This window comes from Populus alba, chromosome 2 (assembly GCF_005239225.2).
Source record: "Populus alba chromosome 2, ASM523922v2, whole genome shotgun sequence".
NCBI lineage: Eukaryota > Viridiplantae > Streptophyta > Magnoliopsida > Malpighiales > Salicaceae > Populus > Populus alba.
In genome coordinates, this window is record NC_133285.1 from 14,446,088 (window position 1) to 14,459,626 (window position 13,539).

General features: G+C 28.2%; 1 protein-coding gene across 1 annotated transcript; it reads right to left on the reverse strand.

Annotated features, from left to right (window-relative positions):
- Positions 1 to 479: 479 nt before the first annotated feature.
- Positions 480 to 1,662, reverse strand: LOC118050050 (photosystem I reaction center subunit IV A, chloroplastic). The gene is made up of 3 exons (XM_035060270.2): positions 1,279 to 1,662; positions 785 to 850; positions 480 to 700 (listed from the first exon to the last, which is right to left on the reverse strand). The coding sequence occupies exons 1-3, from the start codon at positions 1,528 to 1,530 to the stop codon at positions 596 to 598; spliced, it is 423 nt and encodes a 140-aa protein (XP_034916161.1). The 5' UTR covers positions 1,531 to 1,662; the 3' UTR covers positions 480 to 595.
- Between the last annotated feature and the right edge of the window lie 11,877 nt (positions 1,663 to 13,539).

Consider the following 13,539-nt stretch of genomic DNA (forward strand, 5'->3'; position numbering starts at 1 on the left):
CGTTGGCATCGATGCCTTCATAAGCTTAAGGGTTTTTTGCATTTCGGGATTCTGGTTTTCATCGCTGCTCATATGTACATTGTACTGACATAACAGAGGGAAACACAGAATCTAAAAGCACTATGAGTCTACAAGCTTTTCCGATTTCAGCACATATCATATCATTCATCGAGTTTCTTCCAATGATGATTTCTGAATGATTACGAGGCGCCTTGTTTTCTTCAAGAAACATCACAGATTGTGTTATGAAGCTGCTTACTGACTCAAATTTCCACATTTTATCACCTCTACCATACAATTTAACCAGATTTGTAGAATTATCAACTCTAACCTCTTTCGGAAAAGCAGGATAGAGATTGTGCCTCCATTGTGGTCAGAAAATCAGTACAAATTGCAGCCAGTTGGTGCAACATAAGGGCAAACGTTTTGTGGCTTTCTGAACTTGATTTTAGCAGCAGCAATTGAGATATAACAAGGAAGAACAGAGAATCACAGAGGTGGAGTATGATACACATTCATGAAACATACAAAGCTTTAAGGTAGAGAGTAGGATAAGTAATAAGAAAACCAAAACTACAATGCACAAACATCACTCTCATTTTACTTCTTCGATTTCATCCAAGGCGTAGTTGTTTGTAGATACATTTGCATAATTAACCTTGTTGAATCGAACCACCACCGGGTAGCGGCTCCTGGGGTCCTGTCCGATCCAAATCCATAGTAAATAACCATGACAAAAAAAAAATAGATAAAAAAAGGTCAGGGAGGAGAGAGATGGTATTACCTGATCAACAGCTACTACGGATCCAACGCCATTGAACCAGTAGGATTCCTTCCTCAGTATCTTCACCTGTAGCGTGACTGGATCAGAAATGTTACCACTATTTTTACTTACAACTAACTGTCTCCTTGTCACATCTAAGTACGAATCTAAGCAATGAGAAGGGAATTCAAAACTCCCATTTAACATCTTAGATGATCAAGACCAAAAGCATGGTTGTAGTTCAACTGACACTGTAAATTTGGTATTTTTACGATGCTAACTGTCTTCTTTACGATGCTACTAACACTGTAAATTTGGTATTTTTCAAGCGAATAAGAGAAAAACAGGTGCTTGTAGTTCAACTGACACTAGTGTTTTGTGGCTTTCTGAATTCCATTTTAGCAGCAGCAATTGAGATATAACATGGAAGAATAGAGAGAGTCCTGGTTCCCGGATACCTCGACACATATTTTAGCTATCAGAAGTATAGGAACTGGAAACGTTTGATAACTGACCTTGGTTCCTCTCTTGGGTCCAATAGGTGGTGGCTTAGGTTTTGGAGCTTCAGCTACAGCTGGTTCTGTGGTGGCAGCAGGTGGTGATGCGCCCTCTTCAGCTGACCTTACGACAAGCCTCGAATAGTTCTTGTTGTTGTTCTTTGAAGAGAAAAACAACATGGTGGGCTTAGAAGTTGCGTTTGTATTGGTTGCAACAGCTGGTGTCAACGCAAATCCTGAAGCAGCCGATGCCATGTTGCAGCTAGCCATGTTGTCTGTCTCTCTGTCTCTCTCTTTTCTGATGATAGATGGAGTGTGGCAACCAAATACTCTGGTTGAGCAGAAGACGAGGAAGTGGAGATTGAGAGGCTTGGAATTAATGAAGTGAATTTCTTAGTTTTTTGGGACAGAATTATCTCATCTTGGAAACTAATTTCAATCTTTTCCTCCACTAGGCTGCTGCCACTTATGCACCATATCTCTTTCCTTTGGATAATGTGATCACAAGTCTTCCCTTCTGTAATTCGGACGATGGGCTCCCTTGAGTAGCCTATCCACTCGGGCCCCTTTTCTATTCCATCTTTTTAGAACTCGAAAAATAATTTCTGGGGAAAAAAATGACATTTGCATAATGAGATTTAGGTCATACCATACTCGGTTTCATTAGATTCTTATCCGGTTTGATAGGAATGCAGATAAAAACTTATCTGATCTATAGTGTGTTTGGTATTATAATAGTTTTTGCAGTTGTAATTTTAAAAAAATATATATTTTTAATTGTTGTTGGTTTAATTAAAATTTATGTTTAGTTAAAATTGTTGTTAAATAGAAAGTAATTCAAAGTTTTTTTTTGTTGAAATTGCTTTTGAAAGTGATGTTGATAATAAAATGATTAAAAAATGCATATATTAATTTTGTAATTTTGAATTATATTATTGTGTACTGAATTACTAATGTATCATAAATACAATGATGCGATATTAAGGTTTTATTTTTATTATTCTGTTAAATTAGTTGCAATTCATTTAAGAAGATCTCTGGTATTCATGGCTTTGTGTATATGAAACGACATTGGTTGAAAAATCATATGGAACAAAATAATTGTGGTGCATTTGATGCAAGTTATATAATAGCTTGAGTGTTCTGCTATTCTTTTATATGTGTAACAATTGCAAGGTAGAAGGTTATTTTGGTCTTATTATTCATGATATATTTTATTTTTCAATAGTGTGAATTTTATCTTATTATTTATGATATATTTTAATGGTTTTATGCATCACTTTGAATTTTAAACTCTATTTTATGATTTTATAATTCATTGATGAAAATATAATTTATTTTTTTAATTTTTAATTTTATTATTTATAAATAATTTAAAAATATAAAAAAATTAATCAATTCAATCATTCAATCGAATATCTGCAAGATATAAAAAGTCTTTCACCTAGCTCAAACTAACTGAATCGGAGTTGGAATTGAGTGGGGTAAAATTCTTCTCTATTCCGATTCACTTCTATCCCTAAATCTAAAATAAAATCGATTAAATTCGATTTATGAAATGCCTTCTTCATTCTAAAAAAGACATCAAATGTCTTCTTAATTGGATTAAAACTAAAGCATTTTAGTATTCTAGATTCAGTTTTTATTATTATTATAAAAAAAAATTAACCAAAAATATATGGTTGGTTTAGTATCATTTAAAGTTTCCGCTATTCGTTTTTGTCATCAAATTTTTTGGAAACCGAATTAAAAAAAACTTAATTGTTTTGTAGAAAAAATAGATAAAAAAAGATTTTTTTATTATTAAAAAATTGTTTTGTTGATTTATTAAAAATATGTTATCTTCAAGACAACATGTTTTATCCATCCATTGAACGTGTTTATTGTGTGAAATAAGACAAGAGATTGTGCGTTGCTGCGGGCAATGACAGAAGGTTCAATGAAGTTATGCTTGAAAATGGAAATCATTATAATTTTCTCGCGGAGAAAATATGATGACATTTATAGACTATTAATAGAACAGAACAATGACACTAAACAATAGATGTCAGATTTATCGATGGGTTTCATCCAGGTATACTAAAAAAAAAAAAAAACAACAACGAGATCACGGGGTAACACATCATCTATAAATATTTTTTTTTTTTTAACACTAGCACATCAAATTAATTCTGAAAACATCAAAAAATATTAATTGAAATAAAAAAAAAATTTAAAAATTATTTTTTTCAAAAACGCTTATAAAACACAATGCCAAACACACGTCACTCATCAATCCGCCATTGTTGCGAGCGGCAATTGACATGTTTTTAGTGTTTTCAAATCATTTTGATATGCTAATGTTAAAAATAATTTTTAAAAAGTAAAAAAAATATTATTAGCATGCATTTTAACACGAAAAATTATTTGAAAAACAATTGCAACCACACTACGAAACAAGCTAGCAGCAACATCTATAATATAAGAGAGAAAGGGATGGAGGAGCTACAAGTATCAATATGTTTTTTCCAGGGTGGTTGAAGGCTATGAATCATGGTTGTTGATCGTATTTGGGGATGCAGGATTTGATCATGCAAAACATGAGATCAGAAAGTCATGTTATGAGGCTCATTTCAGAGGATGAGTAGCGACGAACACGAGAATATTTGCTTCATTAAGGGCTTGTAGAGGCTATTGTGATAAGCAAGATCGGTCCTGACAAACATCTTCAGAACCCAATTTCTTACAGGGAACACCAAAGCAGTGGAACTAGTTCTGTCAGGTTGAGTTGCTGACGATCAAGGCTGTCTATGCCACATATAAAGTCTCCTAAATCTGGACTTTTCTTCTCCCTTTCCTTGCAGGGCACTCCCTCTTTCATCCCCTCTCGTTTCTGCTTGGAAACTGCCTCCTCTGCCTGACCTGCTGCAGCTTGGAAATCCCTTCCCCGCAGGGACTGTTATATAGGAAAATCAAGTTGCAATTCGAAGGTTAATTATACCTTATTATATTCAAGATTGAAAAAATTATGTAGATTCAAGATTAAATTAAATGGTTATTCGATGAATCCGTATAAAAATTAAATTCAGTGACATAATTAAATTTTTAATAAACCAATTTGATTTAATCATAAGTCAAATTACAGTTTAATTATGTTGAAGAATTAATTTGGGTCCAATTAAAGAATTGAATTAAGTGTAATGATTTAATTATACTTTAAATAAATCAAATTAATTTTAGTAGGGGTTTAATTGGTGAAAAAATAAGTTGGGAAGGCCAAGTTAGAATTAATTAAGAAGATTGGAATATTAAGAGATCAAATTTATTTTTTACAAAGTCAATTGATTGAAATCAAGAGCAAAATTATATAAAAAAAAAAAAAAAAGTTTAATGTCAATTAGAAGTCAAATTAAAACATTTCATAGTCAATGACCAATATGCAAAAAGGCGTCTAACTATAGGATCCAATTAATTGAAATCATAGGTGAAATTAAATATAATTGAAAGTTTAATAGTCAATTAAAGGTTAATTTTTTTTGGGCCGAGATAGGCCCAATCTTTTTTTAGCTAAGTCCGCCCCAGCCCATGTATTTAATAATATTTCATTATAATAATATAATATTATATATTAAATTAAAAAAACAAAAAAAAATAAAAAAATCCTTTCAAAAAACATTGTGATTTTCTCACATGTTTTTATACTAATTTTATATAATATCGAGTTGTATATTTACATTGTAAAGATATAGATATGGTATTAAAATACCATTATTTTCTCCGAAATAATTTTAAACATTTTCAAAAAAAATAAAAAAAATCTCAAAATTTTTAAATTAATTTCCCCCTTCAAAAAAAAAAAAAAAATTATTTTCATGCATACGGTCAAATCCTAAAAATTTCAAGCATATTTTCAAAAAAAAAAAAACCAAAAATACATTTTTCTCATATTTTAAAAAGCAAAAATAAAAATAGATATCGTAACTAATTTATAATTATCCATTAGGATTTTGCCAAAATATCAAAAACCCTTTACCAATTATTTTTTTTATATATTAGGTTTAAAATGTAGACTTTAATATATGTGGGGTGTAAAACAACATAATAAAGTACACCCTCAAATATTAAAGATATAAATTGTAAAATAAATGCAATGCTAAAATTTAAACTTTAGAATTGTTAGAATTAAACCCGATGTGGTAGAGACTCTCTCACGAAGGAAGATCTGTTTTAGACATTAGAAAAAGACCAACAACTAAAAACTCGATTTAGAAAAACAATCAAACAATAATGTAGTTTATCTTAGACAGGGTGCACTAGGAATAATGTGTTTTTTCCTTTCACAACCAGTCACTTACCCAGATTATCATAGACCATAGGTTCCTAATAATCTTAATACTAGATAGTGAAACCTAAATTTTAGTTATAATTTTATAATTAAATTCAAAAAAAATTTCTTCCCAACAACAATACCTTTCAGAAGACACAATGACTCGTCATCAACCCGACATCGCACCCGCAACATATTGAATGAAGAGATATGAGAAGAATGGTTGAAACAATAACATGAAAGAGTACCGCAACAGAGGTTGCACTGGAAGCCTTTTGAGGGTGGAACAGGTATTCTCCATCCTCTTCCATGAACACTCCTTGGACTTCACTAATTTCTTTTTATAGTTGCTTGAACTGTATGATAGATTCTTCCCCGAGGTCAATAAGAAATAATCAACGGCAAAAGCACATGTTAGGTAAGGAAAAAACTCCAACAAATGAGGCATCATCATCTTCTATCTCATCTTTTGTAGTGCTTGAACTGTATACATATAAACTCTTTATTTCAAATTTTTTTTTTCTAATATAAAATACTATACATAGCTTCTTTAGCCAATAATGTTATAATGGGCTTTTATATATATATATTATAATGTGTTCAGATTTCAACCGTGGACCAATAGTAGATTATAATAGTAAAATGATAATTTTGTATTTCAATCTAAATTCATCAAGCCTTGCATTAAAGGTAGAATAGCCTTTTTCAAATTGTCAAAAAATCATTTAAGAATTGGACAAGGGCAATAAAGTCTTTGTACTTTTATTCAACACAACAAATATACATGATCGCTCTTAAAAACAAAATTTTCTAAGTTTGGATCTAGGAGCGTTTTCATCTTTTTTATATTTTTTCTAAACAGTTAAATAACATATTTGCCGTTAAAATCAAATTTTTTATAGCTTTTGTTTAAGGGTCTTTGCATCTTTTCATAATGGGTTTTTTGTAATAATATGGTTGTTAGATGGGTTATTTGATAATTGACTTTGTATAGATATTATTAAAAAAAATAGCTTGTGTGCGATGCACACTCACCAACAAATGAAATATCCTTGCACCTTTTGAATAGCATGTGGGATGTCATTTAGTGGTCATGTGATAACTTCCAAGACAACCTTAGATTAATCTTGATTTTCCCTTCATCCAGATGCGACACGTGTTTCAAATAGAAGTCTAGTTTAGCGCGTGCAACCTTTTGTTTCTTCTTTCCCTCTCTTTTTTTTTATTTCCACACTAACCCTATAAAAAAATAAAAACAACCTTTCACTTTGTTATTTCTTTACATTTAGTCTATGTTATTTTAACTGTTATTTGTTTTTATTTGAGATGATTTATGAAATTAAATTTTGCTTTCAATTTTATCCCATTTTATTTTATTTTATTTTATTTATCTTTTAGATTTAGTCTTACTTTTTTAATTGATATTTATTTTATTTGAGATGATTTTTAAAAGTTTATTTTTTTTACAATTTCATCATTTTTAAGTTTTTTTTCATACCAATTTGATCTTCGTTATTTTAAGTGTTATTTTAGCTTGCCTTGGTATTTTTTTTTAGATTGATCCTTTTTTTTATTTCATGCTCCAACATTTTATTTATTAGAAATCAAGCTTCTTGATTTAGCTCGGGTCTATGATTTCATAGGCTACAAGTTTGGAAGATTAACTCAGGTTTAAGAAACTCACCCAAGCTTGCTTGGGTTTCCCCCTCTTTGTTTAAGCTTGTGTTTTTTAATTTCGTATCTCAATATTTATTTAATTTAAGATTGGATTTTGATTTTTTTTAAAATTTGCTTCTGTAGGATTTTTTTCACTAATTTTGATAATGATTTGAGCTATCTTCGGTCTTTTTATTTATTATTTTTTGCTCAATTTATCTTTTTCTATAAACTTTATTTTTAAATTAAATTAATTTATTAAATATAAACATAAGATGCTCATCTGGTTTGTTGCTCTAACATCATGTGTGACTTGTCTTAGTGTCGACATGAAGCCTTTTATAATGGCATTTGAATCGTCTGGATAAGTTATTTATGGTGGTTGAGCAATGTCCATGGCAGAGCGACAATAAGTCTTTGACATGTTTTTCTTTCTTCTCCTCCTGATTATGATTAATTATTGCCTTTTTTTGTTCTTGTTATCTATTATGTTTTTTTAAAATCATATTATTAAATTAACAAGGCTTATTAAACTCGGTTAAGTCAATAATTTAGATCTCATATCTTTCTTGCTTCATTAAAAACATTCACAAGAACTTAACATTTTTTTTTATTAGGAAAAGATTTACTCGGCCCACAATGTAACATGGATTACTAGAGGTGAGCAAAAAAATCAAAAAACTGATTAAATCAAGAAAATCAGAAAAAAAAAATAACCAGAAAAACTAAACCATGAAAAAAAATATAATTAAACTGATTATAATATTTTTTTTAAAAAAAAATGATTCGGTTCGGTTTCAGTTTTATAAGCTTTAAAATAAAAAATAAAAATCCGAACTGGTTTAGTTAAGAATAAATCGAACTGAACCGGGAAAAAACCCATTAGAAAATCCAAAAAAAGTCCAAAAACAATATAATTTTTTATATATATTTTACAAAATTTTAATTTGGTTGTTTTTATAGATAATCAAACCAAACTGAAAATGATTACTTATATGAATTACCTATTCAATATTATTTGTGGTTGGATATTCATATGATTGTTATTTAGATAATTTTATGATTGTGATTTTAAAAAATATATCTAAAAAAATCTAAATGCTTTTTCCTAAGATACATACAAAACTAATCCATAATTATTGTAAAACACACAGATCACATCACGCCATGTCACAAAAATAAAAGTTAGTCTAACATGGCATCAATTTCTGATAGAATCCCTTTTCTTGCATCCTCGTGTCATACATTCCCGATTTTGTCAATTCTTTCTTTAAGGAACACGAGTGCTTTAATTTGCAACGACCTGTCTCATAAAGCTCTGTTTCTTTCGTTATCTGCCAAAAGTAAACCACTGTACACTCAGCCACCATCGCCAACAACAATCCCTAGACTGCAAACTAGGGTACCTTAATTAAGGGTACGTACCGTGTTAATTAAGGGTACCTTTCTAATCACTCCCCTATCAATAGCACCACCTAACGAATGATCTTCAAACTGGACAGAGGAGCACCCTCCAACTCTAGGTACCCGTGTTTCCTTGGAGCTTTTTTGTGATTAAAAATTAGTTTTTCAAAAAAATTAATTTTCATTTTATATTTTAATATCTGTTGAGTTAAAAAAAATATTATGTAAATATATTTTTAAGTAAAAAAATATTTTGATAAATAATTAGTAATACAAAATTGATTCTTGTTCCATTTTTTCCTAGCACATGAAAATTATATAAAAAAAAACATAAAAACACAAAAAAACAAAGTTATTGCACTCCTATATCAACTTATATTACTAGAGCATTATGTTTTTCAAAGTGATTTTTTCAAAATTACATTTTTTTTATTTTTTAATATCAACACTTTCAAAACAAACTAAAAATATTAAAAAATTATTTTTAAATATAAAAATTATTTTTTAAAAAAATAACATCTTTACTGTAAAAAACAAACAAGGTTAAAGACTTGATAATTTTGTTGGCTTGAAGTATAGTTTCAGTTCAGGTTTTTTTTTAACTGTTTTGAAAATTAAACCTCATGACTTAATTATCGTCCGTTAATCTCCAATGAGACCTAGTTGAAGGTATTTTTTATTATCTTTTATCTAAAATAATCTTATTTTAATTTTATTAAACAGTATCATTTAAATTTTTTATAAAAAAATAAAATAATATTTTAATATAAACATATATTAACAATTAAAATTATAAATCTACTCAACAAGCTCACGAGCGAAAGCTTAAATCGTTAGCGTGTTTGGCAAGCGGTTGCTTTTCAAATAGCTTTTCGTGCCGAAATACATGCAAATGATGTTTTTTTATTTTTTAAAAATCATTTTTGACATCAGCACATCAAAACGATCCAAAAAGTACAACCGTAACTCAATTTTAGTAAAAAAAAAAAAAAAAATTGAAATTTGCCAAAACGCAGTTACAAACGCAGAAACAAACACTTCCATGTTACTAGTTTGTTTAGTACATGATATTGCGATACCGTTTCGCGATGTCACTGTCCCCACCTTGTCTGATGACGTTATTTGGTACTCTCCATTACCACATTAACCTTCCCCCCCATAACCACGTTGGTTGTTTATTTTTGCCGTTTTACCCTTTTATTTCTCTTTATTTACTGGATATTTGACATTGTTTTTATGTATTTTGAATTTTTTTTACTATAAATTTTTTAATATATATTTTTAGATCATTTCAATTTAATATCAAAAATAAATTTTTAAATTTTTTATATATTTTCAAAAAAAAAAACACTTTAAAAATAATATTCACCATTTAGGATTTAATCATTACAAATTCCCATAAAAATATCTTAAATTCAAATAAATAAAAATAGATTCCATGTGTGTATATAATGCCAAAGTGCATGATATTTTTTAAAAGTATTTTTTATTTAAAAATATATAAAAATAATTTTTTTTATTTTAAATACTAGCATATTAAAATCATCAAAATGAGCAAAATACATTTTTAAAACTTACACAATTAAAATTTTAAAATACAAAAATAAACAGTAACTTCAAGTATGGTCTTGTAGTATTGTGAGAAACAAAACAATTATTATAGCGCTAAAGAAAATAAGTAAAAAAAAATCGTATATAACAATAAAATGCGATTATGTTTTATTAAAAATTTTTTTTTTAGAAAGAATCAAGAAAACGACCTTTTGAAAAGAACACAAACATATATATATATATATATATATTCCTTGCTACGTCCCGAATTTTGGATGCATGCATGTACAAATCTGTAAAGAATTATAATCACAAGAAACTACTTTACTCAAGGAACTATTTACAATAAAGCCTTTTCGTCACTTTCCATGATTAGAAAATATTCGAAAAATGCTATAAAAAGTAGTCTGATCTGCAAATTGCTTGATGAGTCTGTGCTTTCACGTCATAGGTGATATCACTTGTCATATTTGCTACTTCATCTGTGTCCATGATAGCATGTTTGAAAAGTGGTTTTTAAATTATTTTAATATATTTATATTAAAAATATTTTTTAAAAAATAATATATATTATTTTAATATAATTTTAAAAAAATAAACTTTAAACTCAACTACTATTACATTTCTGAACATCTCCCAAAAAAAAAACAAAAAAAATCAAGTAACTGACTAACTGCTGGCCATCTGATACATGTCAAGACTTCAATCCTTATCATGAAGAGCAATCTCATGTTGAATTCATTTGATGTTATGATGTGAGGAGAAAATACAATGAGAATATTTAAATATCAAAAATTAATTTTAAAATATAAAAATAATTAGACTGTGATACTAAAACAGTAACTATTTATAATTTATAGTATAGTTTTAAAACTCGATCATGTCATATGGGCAAATCTGAGATTGAAATCAGGCCGGGTTGAAGAAAAAACCCAATTAACCTGGTTAACTCGGCAAAACCTGATTATAAAACTATTGATTTTTATTTTTTTTTTGTTTTATTAATGAAATGAGGTCGTTTTGATTTAAAAAAAAATGACCTAGCCGACCCGATGACCTAGTCAAAACCTGAAACCCGAGTCTTGAACAAGGCCAGTCACCAAACCGGATCTTAAAACTATGGTTTATAGATCATTAATCTACATGTATTTTTTATTTTTTTAATATATTTTGCAATACTCTATTGATTATATCCATTTACGTTGAGAGATGTTGCCCTCTCTCCTCTCTCTCGACGTTTTACACAATGGAGAGATAGTGCCTCATCTCTCTACGTTTTACACAGTGGAGAGATTGTGCCCTCCTCTCTCTCTCTCTCTCTCTCTCTCTCTCTCTCTAACATAAAGAAGATATAAGGATAAATTATTGTGATTCCACATCCTATACTGTGAGTTCACGAGTCAACTAAGCTATTTGATAAAAAAAAAAGAAAAAAAGAAAACAATTAAGCGACACGCATGAAAAGAATTGCAAGTCATTGTCATTTGCATGTGCATATTTAAGTAAGATTGTGTCATAAATTTTATTTATTTATTTATATGTATATATTGCTGGGTCACACAGAGGAACGTTACATTTGTCTTATTGTCTCTCTCTCTTTTTACTGTCATCTCTTTTGAAAAATTGGGTTCACGAGAGCCATAGTTGATTTGAAGGAAACCACCACTTCTTTTTTTTTTTTAACGACAACACCCACTCAATTATCATGATCCTTGAAAAAAGTGTTTTGATATCATGGATAAAATGTTGTTCATATAAAATTTTAAAAACATTTATTTAAAATATATTTTTAAATAGTTTGGTTGTAGTGACATTGAAAATAAATTTAAAAAACAAAAAAACATTTCATTATAATTTTACATAAAAAAATATATTTAAAAAACAATTATTGCAGCTGATGATATTAGTTAATGTACTTCTAGCCATCTTTGCAGCTGCATTAACTTCCCTTTTTTTAATAAAGTTGAATTTCATTTAAGAATATAGTTATTATTGTTTTTTAAAATATTTTTTTATTAAAAGTAATATTTTTTTTATTTTTAATATTCAGTGTATCAAAAAAAATTAAAAAACATAAAAAATATATTAATTTGAAGTAAAAAAAATTAAATTTTTTTTAAAATCATTTTTAAACACACAAAAAACAAACAAAATTACTGGCCTTCAGCTGGTAACCTTCGAGCATAATCACTGGTTTTCTTCCCTTATTAAAGTATTCACACGGAATAGAGTTGAACCGATCTAAGTCCAAGTCACACACCAAACGTCATCGTATTTGTTTTGTATTATAATTTATTTGCATCGCATTTACTTGTGGCGGTGACCCCCTTACAATTACTATCGTTTGGTGACATAAATGGACAAAGCCTCTTTGAACTCGCCGGCATACCATCATGCATTATCCACTGTCCATATGGGATCACACTGCTCCTCATTAATTAGCAACTTTATAAGTCTAATTATTTGTTTTTGCATTTTAAAAATATTTTTTAAAAAAAATATAATTTTTTTTATTTTTTTACTTTAAATTAATATTTTTTTTAATATTTTTAAATCATTTGATGTGTTGATTTCAAAAATAATTTTCAAAAAATAAAAAATATATATTATTTTGATAAATTTTTAAATAAAAAATATTTTAAAAAAAACCACAACTATACTTTCAAACAAGCAGACTAGTGATAAAAAACCTAGGTTATAATTAACAACTTATTTTATTTTTATTTTTATATTTTATGAGTTGAAGAATAAAAAAAAAAAAAAAAAGAATCTTAATATAATAACTTGGGCCAGGCAAAGCTAGGACTAAAAAGGAACCTTGTTGGCCATGACATCCAAAACACTATTTTTTTCCAGTGATTTTCAAGCTAGGATACCTAAAAATCATCTCCATAACCTGAAAACCTTTGAGATTAAGATTATAACTTAGAATGCAAATTTCTATTCACTCCTAGATCTCCAATTTTTTTTTAAGAATAAATTTGTTTTCATACTCAATCAACTCAACTTATCAAGGAAATATGATGAAAACTTTTTCAACCATTATCTTATTAAAATAGATAATTTTTTTCATTTGTTTAGTGGAAAATATTTTTTTTAAGTGAATTTCTAAAAAGTGAATTATTTTATGATGTTTAGTAAGTGTCATGAAAAAAGAGTTGGAAAATACTTTCTATTGTGTTTGGCTAGGTCATGGAAAAATAAAATAAGAAATAACTTATTAATATTTTAATTTTTTTTCAAGTTTATTAAAAGAATAAAGACCAAATCTGACAAATAAAAAAGTTAAGGGGAAATGAAATTTTAAAAAAATCATAAATTATTTTAAATAAAATAAATAGTAATTAAAAAACAGAGACTAA

Coding starts and splice junctions, on each gene's coding strand:
- LOC118050050 (XM_035060270.2), bottom strand. CDS start 1,530: ATGGCTAGCTGCAACATGGCATCGGCTGCTTCAGGATTTGCGTTGACA. Junction 851..1,278: donor GACCCAAGAGAGGAACCAAG/GTCAGTTATCAA, acceptor GTCACGCTACAG/GTGAAGATACTGAGGAAGGA. Junction 701..784: donor CCGTAGTAGCTGTTGATCAG/GTAATACCATCT, acceptor TGGATCGGACAG/GACCCCAGGAGCCGCTACCC.